The sequence below is a fragment of the Styela clava genome, chromosome 13, assembly GCF_964204865.1.
Source record: "Styela clava chromosome 13, kaStyClav1.hap1.2, whole genome shotgun sequence".
In the NCBI taxonomy this organism is placed as follows: domain Eukaryota; kingdom Metazoa; phylum Chordata; class Ascidiacea; order Stolidobranchia; family Styelidae; genus Styela; species Styela clava.
In genome coordinates, this window is record NC_135262.1 from 3,034,136 (window position 1) to 3,061,756 (window position 27,621).

General features: G+C 36.1%; 3 protein-coding genes across 3 annotated transcripts; all 3 read right to left on the reverse strand.

Annotated features, from left to right (window-relative positions):
• Nucleotides 1-1,783: 1,783 nt before the first annotated feature.
• LOC120333296 (caspase-6-like) lies at nucleotides 1,784-3,302 on the reverse strand. The gene has a single exon (XM_039400693.2). The coding sequence runs from the start codon at nucleotides 3,300-3,302 to the stop codon at nucleotides 1,905-1,907; it is 1,398 nt and encodes a 465-aa protein (XP_039256627.2). The 3' UTR covers nucleotides 1,784-1,904.
• LOC120332230 (thioredoxin domain-containing protein 11-like) lies at nucleotides 3,281-19,455 on the reverse strand. Its single transcript, XM_078119007.1, has 11 exons — nucleotides 19,245-19,455; nucleotides 17,775-18,003; nucleotides 15,755-15,852; nucleotides 14,332-14,464; nucleotides 12,570-12,654; nucleotides 11,921-12,099; nucleotides 10,594-10,722; nucleotides 8,746-9,505; nucleotides 7,856-8,010; nucleotides 7,027-7,220; nucleotides 3,281-5,743 (listed from the first exon to the last, which is right to left on the reverse strand). Exons 1-11 carry the CDS (start codon nucleotides 19,352-19,354, stop codon nucleotides 5,551-5,553), a joined length of 2,265 nt encoding a protein of 754 aa, XP_077975133.1. The 5' UTR covers nucleotides 19,355-19,455; the 3' UTR covers nucleotides 3,281-5,550.
• LOC120332229 (uncharacterized) lies at nucleotides 19,456-26,285 on the reverse strand. Its single transcript, XM_078119008.1, has 2 exons — nucleotides 20,802-26,285; nucleotides 19,456-20,442 (listed from the first exon to the last, which is right to left on the reverse strand). The coding sequence occupies exon 1, from the start codon at nucleotides 26,283-26,285 to the stop codon at nucleotides 24,288-24,290; it is 1,998 nt and encodes a 665-aa protein (XP_077975134.1). The 3' UTR covers nucleotides 19,456-20,442; nucleotides 20,802-24,287.
• Between the last annotated feature and the right edge of the window lie 1,336 nt (nucleotides 26,286-27,621).

Genomic DNA, 27,621 nt, shown 5'->3' on the forward strand with positions numbered 1-27,621 from the left:
ATGTTCGCCGATCTTATAAGTAAACATGGTAATGGTAATCTAAGACTTTCGTATCCATATTGAGCATTCCTCTCTCTTCATACAAAATTCATATTTTCACCATTCAATAAATTTATTTAAGACTACAACTGACACCTGCATATATAGTAATCAGTGGTTATAATAAAATTATTTCAGAATTAATAAAATTGAAATAAAATATATGAGATATTGGAGTCAGCAAGTACACTTGATTCTTACAGAATCTAAAAGAGCAAAAATGAATAAAATTGATTAATGGAGTTTGAGTCAAACCCAGTTTAAATTCTAGACCTTACATGATGAATGTTAATACAGTGCACATAATGCTAAGAATATTTTGAAAAATGCAAAAAATTAGCAATTCCAGAAAGATTAATATGTCATAAAGTCTCTTTACAATTTTACTTTTGTTATGAAGTCAGTTCTCAATATATTTTAACCAGGTTTGTTTAATACATCCATGAGGACCAAAACAATATGTGGTAGCCATTTTTTGAAAGATTAATATATATAATGCTCAAAATATTTTGAAATAGCCAAAAAAAAAGTTATTTTAGAAGGTTAATATAAAAAAAATAACGGCTTTTTCAAAATGATAAATGTCATAGATTTCTGTGACTTCATTCTAAATTGAGGTATATGTATGGTTTATTCATTTGGCAATGTTAAAATATATCCATGATTATTAATATTGAAGAGAATTGCGCAAGACCATACACGCCTTGTTATTTTCCTAGACATTTTGGATGTATGTAGCCTTGCTTTAAGAAAATAATGGTGGAACAAAGGACCGAAGTTGTATTTGAAAAAATCATTAAAAAATAGCTTTAAGCTTGTACCTGGATTTGAAGCAATATTCACCAATGTATTTTGTTAGGGTTTCCAAGAGCTTAAAAATTTAAAATATAATTTACTATTGCTTCACTACGAATAAATGCGAATGCGAATAAGCCTATTAAAAATTACTACAGTTATTGAAAAGTTCAGTTTCATTTGCGTCATTATAGTCAAATTTTCATTGTAGTAGCAATGAATGATGCTGCTTCTTTTTATATAATTATTGAAGTGGAGGTATTCATTTTTGCAAAATTTGACCTGTTTATCTTTAGTTTCCCCTTGCATGAAAAAGTTGGTGCGCCACAGAATTTTTATGCAACGAAAGTGGGCCACAAAGGAAAAAAGGTTGAGAACCACTCTACTTTTGAAAAACTGAAATTAAAGAAGACTTGCTATCGGTTTTTGGTTTTCTCAGATTGTGAAAATGAAGTCAAAATTTCCTTGCCCTGAAGTATAGAGCTCAGGTCAAGATTATTGTCAACCAAGCATGGAGTCATTCTTCAAATGACTTGTTTGAAGTCTCACCAGAGTCCACCAACTTTGATGAAAAAAGTAACGTGACTGAGACTTCTTTATTCAAGTGCAATTTTGATTACTAATTTCACTGCACTCAGAATTCATGGCAACTTGGGAGCAAACACATTTGTGAGCAAAGTTACATGCACTAAAATGCTATTTTATTTGTGAACTGATCCTTTTTTCCGTTAGAATAAACTTTCCAGTGGTTACTTATTTTCCAGCGCATTCAACAAAAACAGTCTTTTACTGAGTGTACAGTTTGAGGGGTCTAAATTGGAGTCTACAGTCCTGTCAATAGGGGGGCAGGTAAACAGCTTTGGTTCTTCACGGCTTTCCTTCCTTATTAAAACTGTGTGATCATCTCCATTTTTTGAATATTGTTGTAAATGATTATTTTTTCAACTGGTTGAAAAACTTGACTTGACAACGTTAGTCTATGCTTCATCAGACAAGTGTAGATAGAATATTTATTCTCAATGAAGTAAAGTCTTCAGCGGCAATCTATACAAACTCAAATGTGATTGAAATTATTTTTTCTCGCCAGCATTCAACAGATACAGCCTTTTCCTGAATGTGCATTGAAACTCTGACATGCATTTGCAATTGGAGAGTTTAGGATCTCGAGCCATTGAGCTGTTTTCTGCCATTGCTTCATTGACTTTGACCATCAAGTCAACAACATGTTCACTTCTTGCATGTTTCATGAAGACGTTAGTTACAGCGTTAAGAAACCAAGAACCATTGAGTGAATTTCTGAAGGAATGGTATCCAAGAATGGTGGAATGGCACACCAACATGTCCGAAACAGTTGGTAAATACTTTGCAGAATCAGGCTGACTAACAGTTTGTGGTTCCTCATACCTTTTTGTAACATGACCGGATGCAGAAATTACCCTCTCCTTACTGCTTTTTTTGCCCTTCTCCTCATCACTTTTTGCAGATTTTCTAATGGGAACACTTTTATTTTCCGGGGTGGGCTCTGTTTTCATTTCACCACCGTCTTCTATTTCCAATTGTTCCAAATCAGATATTAGGCATCCATGGTCAAGGTACATCCCTCTACTCGTTTGAAAAAAGAGAAGTTTTGGAATCCCAATCATTTCTGGGGCATTTTTGTTATTAAAAATATCCAAAACCTCACTTAACATCAACTCTTTTTCATCAGTGCCAAGAATATAATCTAGATTTTTTTCAGAATTTCCATGCGACGAAACTATCACTGCAAAATAATCATAATTTTTCGAGGTATTTTTTGCGAAATTCTCCATTTCTGTTTTCATGTTTTCTGCCGTTAAATCCAAAAAAATTGTAACTTCGTTTCCAAGATCTTTCCAAAGACGTTCCATGTTTTCAACGTCAACTTTGGAACCCTTTCTGCATGTATAAGTCCCCATAAAGTTTTCATTATTGAAGATAATAACCTTGCCTTTTCCGTACTTTTTCTCGTAAGCTGATAGAAATTCTTTGCTGGATTTTTTCTCTTCATTTTCAGTAAAGACGACTTCAATCTTGCCAACTCTTGAGCAATACAGCATCACCTTTTCTGGCATCCCTGCTTGGGGTTGTAACATAGGTGTCGGCTTACTTGGATATTCCTTGGGCCTCAGAAAGTAGTTGAGCAGGTCATAAAGGTGTTCAACAGACGCAAATTTGCCGAGTTTCGATTCCCATATTCTACACATTTGATATTTTTGTTCTCGTATTCCACTAGTAGCGTAATCCTTTGTTATATCATCGATTTGGTTTTTAAGATCAAGACATATTCGTGCGAATTCAAACCATTGGTTGTTCGACAATTTATCCATCACATCGTAGTAAGCGTCATGCAGCATAATTCCAAACGGAGCCTCCCATGCCATTTTGGTTATTTTATATCGAAAATAGTTTGTATTAGAATTAGGAACTGGGAAAATAAAAAGCAACATTAACAGACACCAAACTCTAATGAAACAATTTCTTTTGAACACAAAATCTTTTAAATGTACAAAATCTTGGAACTGGAATTATATGCTGACTAAATCATTGCTTTTCAAACTGGGTTCAAATTCGGACTTCTAATGATAGTAGTCGCCTAGTCTGAGTAAAAGTTTTCAATGAAAAATATAAAGAGCACCAACAACAGCTAAGTATAATAAGATTACATTCGGTGCTCCCGAAGTATGCGAACCAAGATGGCGGACATCGGACATAACATGGGTAACAGGTTAGGGTTAGGCGATAATTTTTTTCCAATTTTCCTTATTTTAGTCCTATTATCAGTTCGAAGACTAGCCAAGAGCCTTCCGTACTATTTATAGCTAGCTAACCCTAACCTAGTACACATATTACATTCCGATGTCCGCCATCTTGGTTCGCATACTTCGGGAGCCCCTTACATTCACTAAAATTTTGATATCAACATTTGATTTTCTTGAAGTCTCAAATTTCCTTTCAGCTTGTAAGCTAGAAGCTTACTAGCCAGGGCTTGGAGTCGACTAAAATTTTTCCTGTTCCAACAGGATTGGTTTATATTGCCAATATAAAGACGTTCGGAACATTATTGCACAAGAAAGGCAGACTTGGTGTGGCACAAAAACAAACATTGACAGATGAATTTACTAATATACGAGTCAAAAAAGTATACGATTTCACATTGCAAATAATAGAGAGAGAGATTTATTTTTTCGTCAACCAAAAATAACAGTCATCGTAATAATAATAAAAATAACAATAAGAAATAAATTAGTTTGGTATAGACAGGAGTGAGTGATACGACCAGACGGTCATCAAAGTCAACTCCCCCCTTCAAGCTATTATGTTTAAGATCCACAGTTCCGGATGACTAAAATATTGGGGAGGAACATTCTAGAATTTAAAATTATATTCTCAAAACGGAAGAATAAAATTGGGGAGGGGAATGCTAGAGTAAATCATTTTTATTTAATTATGTGAAGCGGGATTTCAAAATCTGCTACACGCTCAAAATCTCACACAAAAGAAGTGAACATCTAAGTCTGACACATGAAAACTACAGCCCGTGGGCCAAGACGGATAATTCAATCTGGCCAGCAGGATGCTGCCACAACCAAAGATAAAAAGATCAAGGAATTTGTTGAGATTGTGAGTAAATTTAGTTTTGGCACAAGGTTTTTTGCTTTTGTAACACTGTAAATATCGTTCACAAAATGTGCTTATTCATGTCACGCCTATATGGTCGGTTCCTGGTCTGAAAACCTTGCCCCCTCTGATCTAAGTACATGTATTTTAAGCAATCAACTAATCACTCCAATCCCATACCGGACCGGGTAAACGGATACCAGTAGCGATTCGCAGTGATAGGTCAACTTTCTGGCTTCTCTTTCAAAGTTAAGTTTCAGGCAAAAGTGAAAGGTTTGTATTTAAAAGATTTAGATAATTGATCTATCTAAAAGATAAATGTTCGATCATTTAAAAAAAACAAATTCAAACATATTTCCTAAAATCATAATAATTCTGTTAGGAAAAAGTATTCTGTCTATCTGTTCATTACACAAGCAATATTACCCACAAACTTTATCAACTCATAATGTATAAATAAGTAAATTTCAAGCTCTGCTTATATGCTCCAGTGATTTTGCCATTCTCGTGATCCAAACAATACATAATAAACGAAAATAAATAAATTTCAAGCTCTGTTGTGATATACATAATCCACAAACTTTATCAACTCATAATGTATATATAAATTTCAAGCTCTGCTGATATGCTTCAGTAATTTTGCTATTCCTATGATCCAAACAATACATAATACAAAAATAGATTTCAAGATTTGTTGTGATTTTGCAGAAAAATTTCCAAATTAAACTACTAGTTGCTGCATACCACTGTGACTCTGCGAAATGTTCCAAATGCACACATTATAAGTTAAAACTATGGCCCTCCAGAAGTATGCATACCAATATGAAGGTAACTAATTTTGTTCGCCTATTTTACATCAAGTTGTGTAAAGAGACTGAGACCTACCAGTATATTCACTTGGCTAACACAGACAGGTCCAGACTCATAATATAACTAAAATGGGGAAAATCGAAATAAAATTATGGCCTAAACTTAACCTGGTACACATACTACGGGAGTACCAAAACTATAATTTTGACTCTAACGTCAATATAATCCTCAAAACTCGCTTCAGTGATTTTGCGGAATTTTCCAAATTCAAGATATATATAGCATAGCTTTTAATTTATCACATGCAGCTCTTTTTATCCTCGGATATTCTTCACCGTTGAAGCAAAGTTGCTTTAAAACATCGAATTTGGTGTGTATGGATCCGTTCTTCAAAATGAATGATAATAATCTGGCAACTGTGATTTCAGTATCTAGAGGAAAGACTGATGAATCAGCTGATCTGTTAAAAAAAAAGGATGAAGTTAATGTCATGGATAGAATTCACATATTTATCCCGGGGAAAAGGAAAAACGATGAAACGGCTCAATCATATGGCGAAAGACTGCCTCTCGTCCAATTACCTGTCCATGTCAGGTATGAGATTAGTTAGCCAGTTATTTGTTTTCAAAAGCATGGCTGAGGAGTTGGAGCCAAGCCTACCATAATAGATCGGCTTTAGCAGGAATTACATAGATTGCCGACATGATGATAGGCCACAGTAAGTAATATGATAAAAAAGTCGTCTTATCCTCTTATGATAATTATGAAGTCCATTCTTCCGAAAACAAATAATTGGCTAACTAATACCATACCTGACATGGACAGGTAATTGTACGAGAGGCCGTGGTTTGCCATATGATTAAGACGTCTCATCGGGTGACCGTACATTTGAACCCATGTACATTTGAACCCATGTGTATATCCACGGGTTCAATCTATATGCGGGTGCTAAAACCCATGGGTTAGGGTTAGTATGGGTTCAAATATCCGTAAAACAAAAAAAATTCCATAGGTGCAATAGTATACAGGTGCAATTGCCATGGGTTCAAATGTACGTGGGTTCAAATGTAATGGAACCGTCTCATCGGCTTCCCGATAATATGTAAATTAATCCTATCTTTTTACTCAGAAATAATTTCCATACCAGGCGTGAACTGTTACCCGAGACCGTGGTTCACCATATGATTAAGCCGTCTTTTTTTGTTCTCCATGCCCGCCAGGGACCTTTACCCAGGTAGGCAATACCAAACCAGAAAAATTCTATATCTTCAAAAATTAATTAACTTCTTTTCTTCTTGGGTGGCTTGGTGGTGTGTCACATCGTGCTAAGCTTTAGGAATATGCTTGCCACCACACATCTGATTACTCTGCGTGGGTTCGCAGGTTCGAATCCGATGCGGGGATAGTTATGTGCCTGAGGATTGCTGGACTCTGGCACTTCACGTAGCCGCTAGTCATTTACAATTTCCTCCACCATTGTCTATACCTCCGAAAACAATTAAATGGCTAACTAATCCCATACCTGACATGGACTGGTAACTGGATGTGGCCATGGTCCGCCATATGGTTAAGCCGTCTTATCACTTTTTCTCTCCCCCGGGATGAATATGTTAAACTCTAATCCTTCTTGCGTATCATATGAATACTCATACACAATAATAAATTGGTATTTTAAACTACTTATTTCAAGGTTTCGCCACCGCCCCCAAGGGATAAATATAAAAACGTTATCCTATATCTTACCTTCCAGCGGGAAAAATCATGAAAGTAGGGTAACTTTGAACAGTGAAATGTGACGGTAATTCGTTTTCGTGAGCATCAATTCGAGCCAGTATCACTGGGTTTGTGTGGTGAAGGAGGTGAGCTAGTGTTAAATATATGTGAGATATAGAAGAACAGGCTGAACAACAGGGAACATAGTAGAAGAGAAAAACATCCTACAATAAAGAAAAAGATGTCTTAAAAAAAATTTGCCAAAATTACGGTGAAAACACTATGGATAAGGCATCGGCGCTCCAGAAGTGTTTGTACCAATATGGAGGTAACTAATTTTGTTTGCCTACTTTACATCAAGTTGTGTAAAGGGACTGAAACCTATGGGCAGGGGTATATTCACTTGGCTAACAAAGACAGTCCCCGGACTTGTGATAGAACTAAAATAAGGAAAATCAAAAAATATTATGGCCGAACACCTGGTACATACACTACAGGAGTACCAAAGCATCTTTGTCTGGAACAGTGGTTTTTAAACTCTCATGAATAGTAGTGACGTTTTAATCCCTGATTTTCAACGTAGAAAACTAGTTTTGTTTTAGAAGGTTTCCATCAACTATTTCATTCGCCATAAATCATAATGTAGAAAGCCAACAAATGAAAGTAGAAGAATAGAGGCATTGCAGTCAAAAAATAGACTGAATCATATTTTACTTCAAGTTAATGCAGTCATCACAAATGGTATCTCGTGGTGTTGCTTTTTTGTGACCCCCAGAGGGACATAGGGTCAAGTTTCAAACCATTGTACTAGAAGAACGATAAACAGTACTAAAAAGAAAGAGTTATGGTGTAAACAAACCTTCTTATTATTCAGAACAGTTTCTTCAAAACTATCTGCTGTGATTTCATGAACGCATGGACTTGTTGAAGTTGGAACGCATGGCTTGATTTTAAGACTTGTAGCATGATAAGTTTGTGGTAAGATTCCCAGTGTATAATTTATGATGAAGTTTTCTGTAGAAAAGAAAAAAAATTGATGATTTTGAAGTGGGAGCTAAATATTCAATGACTAGAGCTGGAGGAATCAGGTTTTGGTAGAGAAAAGGCAGAAATACCCCATCCTAGAAGAGCTGCTTTCCCCCCTTTGTTGTATTGGGTTGTTTTAATTAAGCCAACTGTCCAAGCCTTATCCACTTTTCATAAAAACGATATTTTCAAACTTTCACCCTGACGAGGGCTTTATATATATAGAGCTTCCGGACCTCCAGAAGTCTGCGCACCAAGATGGCGCATAACCTGAACATAGTATGTGTGTGTACCTTGGTGCACATACTTCTGGAACACCGAGCATTTAATACGTAAAAAAAGATGATGTTTTCCGATTACATTTAAATTATTAAAGTGGAAGGGTTTATCTGTATAAAAATAATTTTTTGTTTCTATTGTAGTTATTCCATTGCATGAGAAAGATAATGAGCCACAGCATTTTTGTGCAATGAAAGCGAGCCACCAAACGAAAACGGTTGAGAACCACTGCTGACTAAGGTCGATGTGCAACATGATTCGAAATATATCTAGCTTTTGCTTCATTACTTCTAAGTCAAAAACGGTGCTGCCGTAATATGTGCACCAAGATGGCGTGCACCTGAACATAGTATGTGTACCAGGTTAGGGTTATCAGGTTGTGCGCCATTTTGGTGAACGGAGTGCCTCAAGAGACCTGAGTGAAAATGCGAGTCAAAAACTTACCTAAGTGAAAATGCGATGATGTCATAACATGTCGAAAGTCATTGAAGGGGTCAAAGATCACAGCCCCTATTTTCGTTTCTCCGATGTGATAAACATTTTCTTCGTTAACTCCCAAATTTCGTGATAGTGCTTTATGTCTCTCTAGATCCAGAGTTAAAAGTTGCAAAGTTCTGTTTGTTTTGCAATATATTCCTGATATAATGCTATCAGTACAATTATCAATGATAAAAGGGTTGTTATCAGTAAATATAATCGAGTTATCAGTTCCTGATGTATCCCTTATCACTGTTTCTCCATTATCAGTTGAAATTAGTGATAATTTTTGTGTTTTATTTAAAAGTTCGTCAATACAAATTTCCTGTTTTTCGGAAATTTTTTCAGAATTTTCTAAAATGTTATCTTTTGCTTCACAGCAAATGCCTAAATTCACTCTGTGCGTATCGTAGGAACGTAAAAAATTCGTGCATAAAACAGAGTTTGTCGAAAAGGATATTTTTTCCTGAGCATATCTAATCCACTTGTCGTTGCCAATAGCAACACTTGAAATATAGTCTCTTATCCAGCCACATTCTGCATAGTATGATTTGTTTGGATTGCCTTGCTTCACGCAGATACTGCATACTAACGAAATAAAATTGGAATCCTCAAAAAGGACGCTTTGGCAACATTTGTTCTCTGGTGACAGCGTGTGTGCATAGATTTGTTTCGTTTGCTCAGAGATTTCTGGACATCTTCGATATTGGAAGACAAGATGCCGAATCTGAAACAATTATAAAATCTCTATTCAACATGGTGTTGCACTACGGGGCTATTGATTTGAAGTCGTATTTCGAAACTCCCTAAGTCAGAAGCCGAAGTAATTCTGAATTCTTCACTTTAAATGTCTCAAAAGTTACCTTGTGCTTTTATTTCAAAGAGAATCACTTTGACGACCGAATGTTTTTTTATGACTTTCTCTTTGAAGATATGCCTCTATAAGTAGCCAATATATAAGGTGCTGCTAATAAATGGAAAGGCCAGGATTTTTCTGGTTCTGCATTGTCTATCCAATTTATTACAACAGGTATTACAACTTGGTGAGATGTGGCCATAAGACTTGAACCTGCAAGGCCACACAGTGAAGACTAACACAGTGGTTCTCAAACTTTTTGAGCCGCGCCCCCATTTCAGAATTTGTCAAGTCTCGTGCCTTACCTCAAATATAACTAGCTAACAATAAGCTACAAATAACAGATAGTAAGGCGAAAATAAGTATGTTTCATTCTAAAGCATGTCCAAAATACGTGGTTGGAACATGAATATCCAAAACAAAAACATGTAAATATCCATAATACGGCAGGCAAGATCAAAACTAACAACTATTTTTATTTTTAATTAGTTTACACCCCTGCAAAAAATGGTCTACGTGCCATTGCGGGGCGCGCCCCACTGCTCAAGAACCACTGGTCTATGCTTCACCACTGCGCGAAGGCCACAGTTTTAAGCGTTTCAGCAAGGTTTCTAGAGTTTTTAGACTAGTTTTTCAGTGTTTTAGCAAGGTTTCTAGAGTTTTTAGACGTTTTTTCACTGTTTTAGCAAGGTTTCTAGAGTTTTTAGACGGTTTTTCACTGTTTTTAAGCGTTTTAGCAAGGCTTATGGAGTTTTTAGACGTTTTTTCACTGTTTTCAAGCGTTTCAGCAAGGTTTCTAGAGTTTTTAGACGTTTTTCACTGCTTTCAAGCGTTTTAGCAGGGTTTCTAGCGTTTTTAAAAGGTTTTTCTCCGTTTTTGCCACCTTTGGCAGTGGCAGCCACCTTTGTTTGAGAAACTCTGCATAAGATTTCAAACAACATATTAATAAAAGTACGTACCTTCTTAATAAATAGCTCTCTCGTTTCTAAATTTTCTGACGAAATAAATACAATCAAAGTAGGACCTTTATGTATAGTTTGATATAAATAATTGGTTTTCACACCAGGCAGGTCAATGTCTGGAGAAATCTGGAAAATAAAAAGTTACAGGATTGGATGAAATTAGTAATGTTTGAAACTAATTGAATAATCGAATCGAATAATTTACGATTAATTTAGAATAGTTATTTGGCAAATTATCATTTTGAATAATTGGATGATGTATGGGATTAGTTAGTTATTTGTTTTCGGAAGCACGGACTTGATGATGGAGGAAGCCGTAATCGACCAGCGATTGGTTACATAAACCGCCCTAATATTCGATATTTGGGATGATTTTGTGAATAATCTAGAATAGTTTTATTTGGAAACTTGTTTCAATTGAGCAATTGAAGTTGAATTCATGAAAACGGTAAGATTTCAATCAAATCTCAATTATTATCATCTTGGCAATGCAAAACTCGAAAGTTTCAACCCAGGGGTGTGCAACATTTTTTGTTGGTGGGCCAGATAACCAACTCCAAACATTTAGCTCAGGGGTTCCCAAACCCGGGGTCGCGACCCCAAATTGGGTCGGAGTGATAAGTAGGTAGAGTCGCAAACAGGTCATGGGGTCAGGTCAAGGTATAGTAGAGAATGGATGATCAAAACATCTAAGATTTGACAAACCATGTTAAACTTAGCAGTTTGTACCATGGCTTACCGTTTAACAGGCCCATAGGCATCGCTCCATGCTTGAGCTATAGAAAATGTAGGTGATTATTGTGACATCACTGTTTGATTTTAGCTTATTTTACTTAATACCACCATATGACCAAACTCAAAAGTCCAGTGAAATATGCTCTAACGTTCCATGAAAAATATATATATTGATCTGGGGTCGCACTGGCCAATTGAAAGTTGTCTTTGGGGTCGTCTTGAAAAAAGCTTGGGAGCCCCTGATCTAGCTGGGCTAAACAAAAAATACAAAATGCGCTGCTGGAAAAACAAGATAACGTCGAAAAATTCAACATACAAGGGGCACACTGAAGAGTTTGACGAGCTGGATTGTGGTCCACGGGCGGCCTGTCACACACCCCTGGTGTTAGGTATTCTAAATAATAATAATAATCTCTCTGATTAACAGCAGGTCTTTTTACAGAGTTTTATTTAAAGGTGTGAGGCAAAAACACTTTTAGAAAATATTAAAATCGGCTTTGTTTTAGCTTTATATGACACATATTTATATACCTATCGCAGTGCAATATGGCCTTCACTGTTAGCAACCTTACAGCACCGACTCACTCACCAATTTACTCTGAAATTTTTTCAAACTTTGAATAATTTGATCGATGGTTGAATGGAATTCCAAGTGAACAATTTCTCGTGGTTTCATTTTGTTTCGTACTTGAAGTATGTTCGGCCTTAGGAAATATGATTTGGCAAGCTGATTCTCCACTATGAGACCAAATTGGACAGGATGATCATCTAAGATGTTGTGAGAGGTGATTAGTTACAATAGACTTCAAAGGTAAAACTGAGCAGCTGTAAAAGGCAAGTTGCGCATTGCACTAAGCAGTTGGAATCTGCTTGCCATTGCACCTCAGATTACCCTGCTTCGAAACCTGTGTAATGCGAGAGGATTGCTGAACTTCTCGCCGCTGTAGGGTGGTTCACATAACCGGTGGCAGGCTACGGCTCCCGACGTCATCAAGTCCATGCATCTGAAACAAATAACTAACTAATCCCATACCCGACATGGACTGGTAACCGGACGAGAGGCCGTGGTTCGCCATAAGATTAAGCTGTCTCATCCTATGATATATGATGCTGTCTTATTTGTAAAAATCCTATACATTGATTACCTTTTTTGAATTGAGATATAAAGAAAACCTCATGTAATACCGCATTGATAAAAAATCTCAAATACATAATAAAAAATATGACAATGAACTTACACATTTCCAACTGTCTAATTGCAAGAACAGAATAAAACATCAGATCTTTGTCATGGCTTGGATTGATGTGTGACAGCACTGTGAACTGTAAATATACAATGTTGAAAAAAAGCGGGAACATAAAAAACTGTTAAGAGAGGAAAGCTGGTAGGATGACTCCAGCAGCAATTGCTCTCTGGCTGGCTGGTTACCATCTCCATAGCAGTCGGTGAAAGCCCAGTCAGTGTTAGAGCAGTTGTTCTTGAACTTTGATGATCAATGGGCCCCTTCCAAAGACTCTCAATACTTGAGGCCTGCAGCTCTTATAAATATAGAGATGCATAGTTCTTCTTTTAATGAATTTCCATCATTTATTTATGTTCCAGTTTTATTGTGAACTGTAACCTTAGGTTACTGAAACATATGCGGACACAATGGGCCCTATTTCAGGGGTGGGCACGGTTTTTAGACCAAGGGCCAGAAATTTTCCCCACCTTGACTGGCGTCACACTTACATAAAGATACATTTTATGAACAATATTTCCAGTGTTACAAAAGCAAAAGTGAAAAACCACCTCCTGCAAACACTAAATTGAATAGCAATATCAGCAAATTCATTGAACTATTTTTTTAGCTAAATAATCAATATTTGGTTCAAGTTTGATTGTGGCGGCATCAGGCAGGCAAGATTGAATTACCCAAAGGGCCATAATTGGCCTTCAGGGGATAGTTTGTCCACATTCCCTCTATAGGCTTTGCAATAATTTCAAGTGCAAGTTTTAAGTTTAACTTTCATAAATCATAATCATGTATAGATCAGCATGTTTAGGATAGGATAGGATTTACATATTTATCATGGGGGAGAGGAAAGCCGATAAGACAGCTCATCCATATGGCGAACCACGGCCTCTCGTCCGGTTACCATTCTAAGTCGGGTATGGGATTAGTTATATTATTGTTTTGTTTTTTTCGAAAGCATGGACTTGGTGGTGGAGGAAGCCATAACCGACCAGCGGTTACGTGAACTACCCAACGACGGCGAGGAGTCCAGCATTCCTCTCGCACATAACCATCCCTGCATGGGATTCGAACCTGCGAACCCACGCATGGTAATTAGAGGTGTGGTGGCGAGCGTATTCCTAACGCTTAGCCCGTTGAGCCACACCACCACGCTGGGTTTATATTGTGTATATACACAAGGCTCGAAAAAAAAAGATAATGACTTTCTACAAAGCTAAAAGGTGATAAAATGTAAAGACAAATTCATTTTTCATTAATTTACTATTCTTAACTCTAGCCAGACTAGCCCAGCACAACCCATTTGTTAAGGGTTCCTCAATAGTTAAAGCTGGACCTGGTGCTACCCTGACCTTCCATGAAGCTTTCAATAGTGGCAAACTTCTGTTGCAGAGTTTTGTTGTAAGCAACACAGTATCTAATTATTTTGAATTATGTGAGAGAGAATTGCTCAACTCCTCGCCATCGTAGGGTAGTTCGCGTAACCGCTGGGCGGTTACGGCTTTCTCCACCATCAAGTCCATGCATCTGGAAACAAATAATCAGCTAACTAATCTCATGCCCAACATGGACTGATATGGGTCGTCTTATCAGATTCCCTCTACTCCGAGATAAGCATGTAAATCCTAATGAAGAAAATTACACTATGACGTACTAGAACCGAAAATTGCAGATTTGTAGGAGTTCTTCTAGCAGCCAAACTTAACAACCTACCAGCTGTGAAATCCTGACCAAAAGATGATACCTGGTTCATATCACCACATACCTGATTCTCGAACATAAATTTCTCCACTTCTAGTTTGGTTGACAAATATGTCAATGGATTCAAAATTTCATTCAGAAAATATATAAAATGCTTCTTTTTCAATGGACCATCATATAAAACACTTTTCCTCAAGCTGAAATAAATTATTATATTTATTTAAAAGGTGCTCCAGAAGTGTGTGTACCAATATCAAGTTGTGTTAAGGGACTGAAACCTATGGATAGGGGATATATTCACTTGGCTAAAACAGACAGTCCCTGAACTCGTAATGGAACTAAAATATGGAAAATTGGAATGAAATTATGGCCTGACCCTAACCTGGTACACACACTACGGGAGTATAATTTCAAAATAATTTCAGAACAGACAAACTAGAATTGCCACTAAATACTTTAAGATTCATTTTCGATCAGATCCCGGGGACAACTTTAACCCCAAGTGAAAGGAAATTTCGTAACAAGTTAACAATATAGTGCAGGGCTACTCAACAAATTTTACCGAAGATCCGCATACAAAACTTTAAAATAATTTGAGTCCGGTCTTTCCAGAAATTATATTTCGGCATCCTTAAACGGACACTTCCTCGGCCGACTAATGATATTAGCAAATCAAGATTGTTTATTATGGTGTTATAATTCTTTTCATATATATTCAAAACTATAAAAGTCATTTTATAATAGTAGGAAACTGAAAAAGTGGGGCTAACGATCCAAAATAAAGAATTAGGTGCGGTCCAAATTCAATACTCGGAAGGTTCAGATTCGGACCGTGGTCCACCAGTTGAGTAGCCCTGATATAACGAACCACAATCAGTTATGTTACCAGTTTAGGTGTACAAAGTGGAGAGAAATTTATATTAATTTCGTTATTTTGATTGGTAGATTCCAAACCCCAGTATGGTCAAAAAATTCATGTATAGAAAATGAAAACAGGAAGTGAAAACACACTGTGAAAACCCTTGTAGAAAACTCTTTTCAGGAAATGAAACTACAGAAAGCAAAGAACTTTCGGTACTCATGTAGTATGTGGACCAAGATGGCGGACACCGTTACATAGTATGTGTACCAGGTTAGGGTTAGGCCATAATTTCAGGTAGAAATACTACGGGAGTCACTTGGCTAGTCACCGAACTCGTAATAAAACTAAAATAAAGAAAGTTAGAGTAAAATTATGTTCTAACCCTAACCTGGTACACATACTACGTTTCGATGTCCGCCATCTTAGTGCACATACTACAGGAGCGTCGAATTTTCTTAGGGAAAAGTATGCAAACGAGATAGCAATAAAATCAATTTGACACCTACCATTGTGCCCCCTCTCCTGACATGCCTTGAACTGCCACAGACACCAGATTGGGATGTAAACATAACCTGTGCTATAAAATTCAAACAGGATTCTAACATTTTACCTATTATGAACTTACTTTTTATGATGAATATAAATTTGAGGGAATCTAAAGAATTGAAAATGTCCTCGACAATCACCTTGGTTCCACCAACAATTAACAGCGACAAATGAAACCTAAGAAAATAAAACATTATCGGTGAAATGAATAACAGGTTAATTATCAAGAGTGAATCTGAAATCAATCTGAAAACTGGCCGACAGCTCTCATACTCAATTTTAATGTTATTTTTTTGAAAGGTAGTCTACTATGTTGTTAGGAAGTATTGATGGTGGGTAAATGAGCAATTACGGAGTCAATGAATCAGGATAGAATATTATTTTTTCATCTTTATCCCGGGGGAAAGGAATGTCGATGCGACGGTTTAATCCTATGGCAAACCACAGCCTCTTGTGGGGTTACCAGTCCATGTCAGGTATCGGATTAGGTAGCCAGTTATTACTTATCGATTTTAATCGGTAAGTATGTTGATAGGTATTTGTTTGTATGTTTGTTAGATGCACGCGATATCTCACGCAAGAGAGATTGAATCTGCTCCAGATTTTGCATGTGCATTCATCATATGTCGGACCAGAAGCCTATTGATTTTGGATGAATTATGTCGTATAATTAGCGAGTTATCAATTAATTAGTGATGGTACACAAGGTGTCACTATGGGGTAAGAGCGCTGTTTTGGGGATCCCCTAACTTTCAATCGATAAGTCTTCGGTCTCTGACCGATATTCTCGTTTGTTTTTAGATGCATAGACATGATGCTGGGGGAGCCATAACCGACCAGCAATTACGTGAACCACCCTACGGCAGTGAGGAGTCCAGCAATCCTCTCGCACATAAGTATCTCGCATGGAATTCGAACCTGTGAACCCAAACAGGGTAATCAGAGGTCTTGTGGCGAGTGTATTCCTAACCATATATACTCGCCATTAGGTCGCGCCACCGCACAGGTCGCACTATTAGTTTTGTGTTGAAAAAGTTTAATTTAGAGTTGACTCGCACATAAGTCGCACTGAAAATCTAGGGATTTATTAAAAGGCCCTTTCCCTAGCTTTTTTGCATAGATAACTTCCCATTTTGTTTTTTTTGTAGGGCTCAATATAATCAAAATATGTTTATCAACACCTGTGAGCGATAATAGGTGAATGTTCGTTCCGAATTGGTGGCGATTTGCACTTATGTCGAGCGGATTGGTCGCACTTATATTTTTTTTTAAATATAAGGAAAAAATTATGACCTTATCTGCGAGTATGTACAGTAATTTATCATACCTTGGGTATAAAGGTGGGCGGGCATGGGAATTGAACGCGGAATGTGTAACCTGCGGTGTCAACACGGTTAATTCTAACGCTTTAACACAACGTTTCCCAACCAGGAAAATTTCCATGCTATTGATGACAAAATTTTGGTTTGTATTTGTGTGTAGTATTACTAACATTTCATACTTATTTAATATTATTGTAAAGCATATACATTGATTATAAACTAATCAAAATGCACAAAAGTCGGTGCACTTTTAACAAGTAAATGTTCCTTTAATAAAGATTGATTAACAAATTAAGTTTTATGCGTATTAGGGGATGAATTCGATGATTCAAGACGAAACTGTAATGGAGATAGTTTTTGAGAACAAGAGAGCGACGCTCAAATATATGGACACGTTAATCAGAGCGGAGCAGTCCTTACCTTTGACGCTACCGGTACCTACGACTTAGCAAAGCAAGCATTTCGTTACACACCACTGACGTTCGATGAGCATGTGATCAAAAGAACAACAAGAAGAGTGCCAGCCTAAAAATCCATTGCGTGTCAAAAAAAAAAAGAATCCCACAGTGCTATCAGGAATATTTGAAATAAATGAAAGTAATAATAAGCCTTCTAAAGAAATATTTTAGCTTTAACCACGAAAAATTTCAGAGCAATTGGTCCAGTAATCGAAGAAAAAAGAGACTTTTTAGGTTTTCCACTAGATATCCAAAAAGTGTCATTGGACAACAACAACATAATATTGAAACGATCGTTACTAACGTGTCCAATAATCACCTGTTTGTGCAACACACTGGCTGCATCCTCCAACTCTCTCAAAGCATCCATTGATCTAACGCACCATGGAGCATAGTAGAAAACAACAGTAACTTCCGAATGGTCGAAAATCACATCTCGTAATTTCAAATTTCCAGTCCAACTGTCGAAAATTTTTGACCCATTCGATGTTACAGAAGTTGGAGGCTTGGCAGATCGTGTTTCCAGTTGTTGGGGATTTTCATTCATGCTGAAAAAATGTTTGAAATACAAAATTACAAATTAAACCATTTTGTTCTCATTCTTTAGATTAAATATTTTTTCCCTGGAATTGTTGAACTTTGAATAAACTCAGATCATTTGGAACATATTCTAGAGAGAACTTTTGTACAAAGCGTCCTGGAATAATCATACACAAACGGAGTTGAAGTAAATTTGTTTCATTTTTTCAGAGAAAGTTATAGTTTATAGTTATAAATCCTATACTTCAGTTCAAGACATGGTGACAGTCTCTGGTTGATTAGATATATCAGGGGTGCCAACACGTCGATCGCTATGTCTCAAGTTTTAACACTTACGACTAAAAAGTAGGCATGCTGTAGATCTGAATTGTATTATTTGAATACATCTCAAATAAATGATGAAACATTTCCTCTGGGTACAATTACATTTTAACAAATTAAATGGATTTCATTAAGAATGCACCCACAGAGCCGAGCTTATTGGCAGCGGTGGAATTTTTTGTATGCGTGTTAGCAGTTATCTGCATATTTAGTACTCATTCGTCTTTGTGTATGACCTCATTACCGATCAGTCGATCGAAGTCGAAAGCAGGTTGGCCACCCCTGATATATATGATTTTTCTTTTTTTTCTTGGGGGTAGAGGGAGTCAAGTCAAGTTTATTTTTAAAAATAAAAATTACAGTTGGACTGGGAAAGGGAAGTCGCGGGAACCAAAAATGGTTATCGAGCAGTGATACCAGAGGTTCAAATATCTAATTTAAAAAATTGAATTTCAAAGTTGAGAAGGATAGGATAGGATTTTACATATTTATCCCGGGGGAGAGGAAAGCCGCTAAGACGGCTTATCCATATGGCGAACCACGACCTCCGTCCGGTTACCATTCCAAGTCGGGTATGGGATTAGTTATACTGTATTGTTTGTTTTCGGAAGCATGGACTTGATGGTGGAGGAAGCCGTAACCGACCAGCGGTTACGTGAACCACCCAACGACGGCGAGGAGTCCAGCAATCCTCTCGCACATAACCATCCCTGCATGGGATTCAAACCTGCGAACCCACGCAGAGTAATTAGAGGTGCGATGACGAGCGTGTTCCTAACGCTTAGCCCATTGAGCCACACCGCCGCGCCTAGAAACTACTGTTTTTCGCGGTGAGTACCGTACGAATCATTAATCTAACATCACTTAATAGAGATTGCATTAAAGATCCCGTATCAGACAAGTTTATAAAGTAGTAAATACCTCTCACCTTGGTATAAACCTAAGCAGAAGTATGAAGAACACTAGGATAAGTCCAATCACATTGTGATATTTTCTCATTTTGATTAAAATATATTTCCCAAACTTTAATAAATCCATGCCAGAATATTTCCAATGTAAAAATTCATGATGATGATGATAAGATGAAAGCGCTTTAACTTCGGTGAAGAAAATTTTACTCTAATCTATGTATGTTAATACTGTAAGAAGCAAAATATATATTTATTTAAGCGCAGACCAAGAAAAATTACAACTAATATTATAAAGAAATATGGGGGCTCCCAAAGTATGCGAACCAAGATGGCGGACATCGGAATGTAATATGTGTACTAGATTAGGGTTAGGCCATAATTTTAGGTATAAATACCACGGGAGGCTCTTGGCTAGTATTCGAACTGATAATAAGACTAAAATAAGGAAAATTGGAAAAAAATTATCGCCTAACCCTAACCTGTTACCCATGTTACGTTCCGATGTCCGCCATCTTGGTTCGCATACTTCGGGAGCACCGAAATATGATGAGTATAAACGATAAAAGTAATGTTTAAAATAATTGCAAATGGAAAATAGATGATGATTTTTAAACTTGACGATATTAGACCTAAAAGATGATTTTCATACTTAAATAATGCAGACTGAGAAAAATCACAAGCAATGCATAGCCTATATATGATATAGCCTGTTCAATATGATTGCAAATTTAAAATGAATAGGCTAATCTATAAATAAATGATTTTTAGAAATTCAGACTTAATTAACGCAGACCAAAAAAAGATACAAGCAATGTATAAAGTAATATGATATACGTATAAACAATAAAAGTAATGTTAAAAATGATTGCAAATTCAAAACGAATAGGCTAATCCAGGGCTACTCAACTGGCGGACCGCGGTCCGAATCCGGACCTGTCGAGTATTTGATTTGGACCGCACCTAATTCTTTAGTTTGGATCATTAGCCCAACTTTTAAAGTTCCCTTTTATAAATGACTTTTATAGTTTTGAATATATATGTAAAAAAATATAACACCATAATAAACAATCTTGATTAGCTAATAATTATTAGCCAGTCGAGGAAGTGTGCGAATAAGAATGCAGAAATATGATTTCTGGAAAGACCGGACCCAAATAATTTTGAAGTTTTGTATGCGGATCTTCGATGAAAATAGTTGAGTAGCCCTGGGCTAATCTATAAAAAAGAATGATTTTTAAAAATTCAGACCCAATTAACACAGACCAAGAAAAATTACAGGCAATGTATAGTAATATGATATACAAAAATTTGCAAATTTAATGCCATTGTCCTGTTTGGTAACAAGCAATAAGTTTGCAATATATTCTCAATATGATACAGACAAATTAATTCAAGTATTCTCTCCAAGTAATATTCGAGCAATTCCTGTGCCAATATCAGTTTCGCGAACAGACTTTTTCCAACTTGAAATTGTTTTAAATATTCGTTTTTGATTTCTCTGGTCACAGATTTGGTATGCATACCAATTTGAAGTAACAACCTAAATCAAATATATAAAACAAAAAATTTCTAACCTTTTTTCTTCGCGAATCCCTTCTAGTTTGCAAGCAGTTCTGGTACTTTCCAGTTTAAAGTATTTCCCTTTGTCTACACCAGAAGTCTGTTGGCGCATGTACGCATGAAACGATAAAAACTTAATATCCTTTGGTTTAAGATGTGACTCATCCCATGGGTTAACCGGCAAATCATCGATTTTAAACATTCCACCTCTGACAGAACTCTTCTCATTTTGCGGAATTCAACCATCCTGTTTCCATGATTCTACATCAATTTCGTCCTCTGTAATTTCACTATGGGCGGGGCTTCGTTTTCGACCACGCCTCCATCTCCAGCTACGTTCATTCCGTCAGTGAAGATAAGATAACACATATCGCCATGTTTCAGTTTTTTGTTACTCAATTTTGACCATGACCCCTTTTTAAGTTCATTCGTTCAGTCACGATTTTGAAACGGACACTAATTTTCATTTGCAAGCGCAAATTCCTTTGAGACCTTCCCAAGAAATGATGTAACCGTCTCCGAAGATGTTACCTCAACTCGTCTTGTGCCATCCTGTGACTGGATTCTGATCATCATATTTTTTATTTATTTTAATACTATATTTGTAAATTAGTTACATGATTACAAAATTGCATAAATAAAAATGAAAAGGATCTGGTACTACCGAAGTATGTGAACCAAGATAGCGAACACCGGAATGTAGTATATGTACCAGGTTAGGGTTAGGCCATAATTTTATTCCAATTTTCCTAATTTTAGTTAATATTACAATTTCGGCTACTAGCCAAGTGACTCCCGTAGTATTTGTACCTGAAATAATGACCTAAACTGAACCTGGTACACATACTATGTTTCGGTGTACGCCATCTTGGTTCACATACTTCGGGAGTATCAAGGAGTTTGCATAAGCGATGTTGATAAAAAGAATGTTTCCATAGATCAGATATTTTCAACCTTTTTGATGGAGCAGAGTGTGGTGAAACGTTCCAGAGACTGGAGAAACCCCTGTGCAATAGTTAAACTGTCTTTTATTGTTTTAAGTGTATAAACAAAAAATTTATGCATAAAACCAAACCTGATACTGGCGAAACAAAATGATCTTGAAAGTGTAGCAAGTTTGAAAATAGTGGCCAATATTTGAACAATATGAATATAAACTATCAAATTTGAATAGAAACCTGCGGAACCCCTGGACTGTATTATGAGTGGAACCCAGGGTGTAGCAGAACACTGGTTAAAACCACTGTCATAGATTACCTATTATGTCTCTCATATGAAGTACAAATAGAATTGATCAAAAAAACAATAATAAGGTCTACTTTGGTATCATTTAATCTCATTACAGAAAGAGGAGTTTAGACAGAATATTCTTATTTAAAATAAAAGGTTTCATTGCTGCCAGTCATGCTTCCCAAATTACCGGTAAATAATATCAAGGTAGAGTTTAGTAAAAAGTTTCAGTAAAAATATATATACAAGTCTGGCCAGAATAACCTTACACTAATGAAAGGGCTCCGTTGCTGTCGGTCATGCTTCATAAATTAAATCATACTAAAGGAGAGAACTTAATTTAAACATCAGTGAAAATATATTTATTTTAGATATGAAGAAATATGGAGTCTGGCCAGAATATTCTCATACTAATAAAAGGGTTTCGTTGCTGTCAGTCATGCATCCTAAAACTTGAGGTAAAAATATAAATAAAATAAATGTGGTGTCTGGCCAGAATATTTACATACTGATAAACAGGTTTTGTTGCTGTCGCCTGTCAGTCATAGTTCATAAATTGAATTGAAGAAATACTGTATTTCATAATTTAAAGTGAGGAAAATTGATAAGTACCGGTAGTACTAAGATAGTGTTTATTGCTATTTCAAAGGCAGTGAACGACTAAAAATTGCATACGCAAGAGAATTATAATCAGTACTTCAGTAGTAGTGTGTAGATCTTTATAAGCTATATACAGTGATCAGTAGTCGAACATAATTCGTTCAGGATTGGTTTTCGACTACTGATTTGTTTGAGTACAAAAACTTTTTTGCCATAAGAATCTGTACATTTGGGTAAGATTCTGTGGGTTCCATGGAATTATATAAAAATTGTAGTGAAACTGTTCAAGGAAAACTCATTTAGACCATTTTCTAGGATTTTATTAACTCAAACATTACTACTATATAAGAAAAAGAACAATTTACAAGATGCGCGCTAACATAAAAAAGCCTTGCTTTGCCACCGTTTATCAACATCTTCAGATTGCTCGGCGATGGTGTCACGTTGCCACATTAAGTGGCGCTAATTCAATTTCATCACAAAAAATAATATACAAATACACAATAATAAATATGAAGAATAGACTTGAGTTTGACATATTTTTATTGGCAATACGGTTGCTGTAGCGTGGTTCACATAATGCAGTAATGGTACTCCTGAAGTATGCGTACCAAGACGACCGACACATGAACGAAATAGGGGTACCGGGTTAGGCCATAGTTTTATTTCAATTTTCCTTATTTGAGTTCTGTTACGAGTTCGGGGACTAGCCAAGTAGCTCCCCTAGTAATTGTACCTAAAATTATGGCCTAACCCTAACCTGGTACACATACTACGTTCCGGTGTCCGCCATCTTGGTACGCATACTTCAGGAGTGCCCCACATAACCCCTTGTCGATTATGGCTTCCTCAACCATCAAGTCCATGCATCTGAAACAAATAACTGGCAGACTAATCCCATACAAAACCAGGCACTCCCCAAACAAACATGGGCATAAAACATAGCAGGTGAATCTGTTACTAACTGTACGCTACATAAGTTTTCCCGTAATTGACAACTTGAAGAAACTAGGTTTTTTTCGAATAACAACCAGAATTCTAATCCACAAAGTTAAATCAACCATAAATACAGTATTCAGAAATCAAGGCATAATATATGTACAGTCATTATTCAAAAAAGAGAGCAATAAACAATCACATGTATAGACATAAAGGCTGAAGAAAAGGCTTTACAAATGGATGTGTTCTCATTATTCTTAAAAGTGTTTTCATGATTTAAAAACAACAAAATTTCAATTCAATAATCAAGTGCGATAGAAAGAAAATATATAACTAATAGGCGTAATAGCCTTCTGGCGACTTCTTTCATCTTAACAAGTCTTGTTTAAAACAACAAAAATTTCCCACCCGGAAAATATGAGTGTTTACATTGCGAGCAATTCTATCCATGCTCACACAAGAATGAAAACATGATCAGAAATTTGAATGTCAAATAGTTACTGCTGAATACTTGTAAGCCTCGGTTGTAACCACAAACACTTCCCATCCCAGAAAATATGAGTGTTCGTGGTACTAGCAATTCTAACCATGCTCACACTAGCATAAAAAAAATTATCCGAAATATGAATGTGGATAATTTAATCCAGCTGCACTTTATGAATAATTGTAACTCATTTGTGACTAAGAACATTTTCCACACAGAAAAAATGAGTGTTCCTATTGTGAGAAAATTAACCCAGTTCCACTTTTCCAATATTATCCAAGTTTCCTTTGAAGCCACAGACAGATATTGGGTTCAAAGTTGGCGAAGTTTTATCAGAACTTATCAATCCACCTTTCTTATAAATTGGCAATTTACAAAAAACTCCCCAGGAATCTCCCAATTCGTCATAAATATAAAACGTACCAGATAGTAAAACTAATAAACGATCGTTGACTGTGAATGCGAAACTTTTCGTTGCAACATCAACCGGAAAATCACCAATTCTTTTCCAATCGCTATCTTTGTAGCGGACAACACGATGATGCGACTTTTTTTTTTCTGGCGTTATCAATCCTATTGAGTAAATATTTTCCTCCAATTGAGCCATGGAAAAATTTTCAGACTTCTTTGAAGATCTCCGTACATCTCCCCATGAATTTAAAGATAAAGAGAAAAATTTAGAGGTTTCTTCAGTCCCGGCTACCCATATTCTATCCTTATTCATGGCTGCGAAAAATTGTTCAAATCCGCATCCCGGAAAAGATTCTTTCCACTCATTCGTAGAACTATCGTAACATCCTAACATCTCGTTTTGAACAACATAAACACAGTTGCCGTAGGTAACAATCTTCGCACAAGTTTCGTCATCAGGAGATTCTTCAATTATTCTACGCTTTAACCATTCCGAACCGTTTTCACTCAGATAGAGCAATATACATCCCAATAAAACACACAATTTATTATGGATTGTGAATAAACCATCTATGATTCCTTCTGATGGTAAATCTGGCAACTTTCTCCAGGAATGGTCGGCAAAATTCATCGTGTAAATTTTCCCACCCGGGTACAACACAGCAATGTAATTTTTATCCATAGAGCTTCTAACATGTAAAGCTTCAAAGATAGTTTCGTAGCATTCTGGATATTCGGAAAACAAGGATTCATTAGGTATTTTGTTTTTCAAAAAATCTTCAGATAAACGATCAAACCGAATGTACTCAACAAGTTTAGGAAGCAAAGTTTTCCTCTCGTTATCATGCTTAATCCAAGTCATCAAGGCATCCCATCGTGCACTCTCATCACAGAAACAGTTCGAATGACTTGTTCGAAAAATCTCCATAAAAGTTTCACGACTGAGAGACTGGAAACGTTCATCTTTTGAAATTAAATTTATTTGATTTTTCAAGAATTCACAAATGATAACTTTTGCTTGATTTGTCACATGTTCGTATTCTTCTGAAAATTTGTGCAAAATTAAGCAGTTATTGACACTAATTCCATATTTAAGTCGTGCCAAATTTGAAAATAACTGAATCATCAGGAAATCCTTGCACTTCTGATTTTCAATAAATACTGGTTCGGCTTGCAGCTTCTCCAGAAGTAATGTTGAAGGGAAAGGATCCCAATCCAGAAGTTTAATGAATTCAAGAATATCTTTGCTTCGTACTTCAACATTAAGTTTGATCCAATTTATCATAATTTCCCAGGCCAATTCGTTTCTCAAACTAAAATCAGAAATACGTTCCACAAGACCTTCTTTCTCAAGTTCGACAAAATCACCAAATTCTTCAAAATTGTAATTTTCTCTGAAAAGTTCCAAAGCATTCTCCTCAAGATCAGTAAAACTATGCGTTCTTGCCAACTTCAACACCGAAATACAGTTTTCAGCCTTCACGTTTTCCTCCAAAACTTCAACGCAATTTTCGCTGAGAGCATTGAGCTGCATTATTCCAGCTGCAGGCAGAACATTTTCTACCACTTCCATGGTAACAGTCGTGGCACCAGTATACATAAATTTGATGCATAATTTTACAGCGTCTGGTTCAACTTCCTTCATATCAACAAATCCCTCTTGTCTTTCTTTAGTGTCGTGAGACAACATGGCTCGGAAATAATCAGAGGCAGCGATAAGTACATTCCGATGAACTGGAAATGATTCCTCTCCGACTTTAATCATGAAATCGCAGACAGTTTCTGTTTTTCGAAGATCATCTAATGCGGATGAAAGTTTTTCCAAATGATCCATTCCATCTGTTCTTGACTCCCTGTGGCAGATTATCTACTACAGTAACTATGGAATTAAAACTGAAAAAATAATACAATCATGCTTAAATAAATATTATATAGAAAAAATCCAGGATTAAAATGAAGGTTAAACTAAAGTGAAAAATACAGTGATTCAGAATTGAAATCAGAAAAGTACATGGATTTATTACGGTAAAAATGAAGTTTGTTAAAACAAATGCATAATTATCAAAAACATATCATAGAGACAAGCATGAAAATAGCTGACCCGACAGTCATTCCAGATGCATGGACATGGAAATATAAACGATTTATTGTCGAAATTATTAACTTATAATTGAAATTCAGAAGAATTGCATGAATTTATTATTATGAAATAATAGGAAGTTTGATGACAAAACAATGGCATAATTAAGCAAATCATGATATACCACTTTTTTCATATTTATTATAGGGAGAGGAAAGTCAATAAGACGGTACAATCAAATGATATGCTACAGCAGGTATAAGAATATCTGGTCAGTCCTTATGAAAGCATGGATTCAGCAAAATACAGTTTGTTAGACGGACGAACATTTGGAACAAATAAGAGACACTAAAAATAAAATGAGGCAATTTAGACTATTTCAAATTAGGTTTGGAAACTTGCAAATGTGAAACTATAGTGCACTCACTGCGGTTGACTATAGACAACTAAATTTTATATTAAACAAACTATTTTTAAAACATGAAAACAATATGCAAGGCTCAACAAAATGTGGTAATAAAAACAAGCAAAAATGCCTAAAGTCACAAAATAAAATAATTTCATAATTATTCCTGCTCAATAAATTAAAACATTAAGGAAAATTAATTCTTGTCATAAATTTATGTTCTTGTGGTATATATGAAAAGCATTTTGACACAGCCAAATGTATTTTAGCTTCAAAAATATATCTCTGAATGTAGTCAATGCAATAAAGGTTGATTTGGTTATTCTTAGTTATATGGAAAATCTCGGCAAATTATACTGGATAACGTGGCGATTTTCACACAAAGTTTCAATTTTTTGTAAAAGAACAAATGGAAATTGGTTCCAATTTATCCCAGGTATTCTGCGCTGTGAAGCCATAATATGTTGGCAATTTTGTTTCCCATTTTCCCCAAGCATTGGTCATTTCAATATAAACGTAAAGCTCCCCATGTGTTAGCAACACTAATTTGCCATCAAAAGCAAAAATGAAACTATTTGAAGAAATGTTAACTGGAGCATCAGCAATATTTTTCCAATTTGAGTCCCCTTTCAATACCTTCATATATCCATTCGAGTACAAAACGTAAATATTGTTGTTGATCCC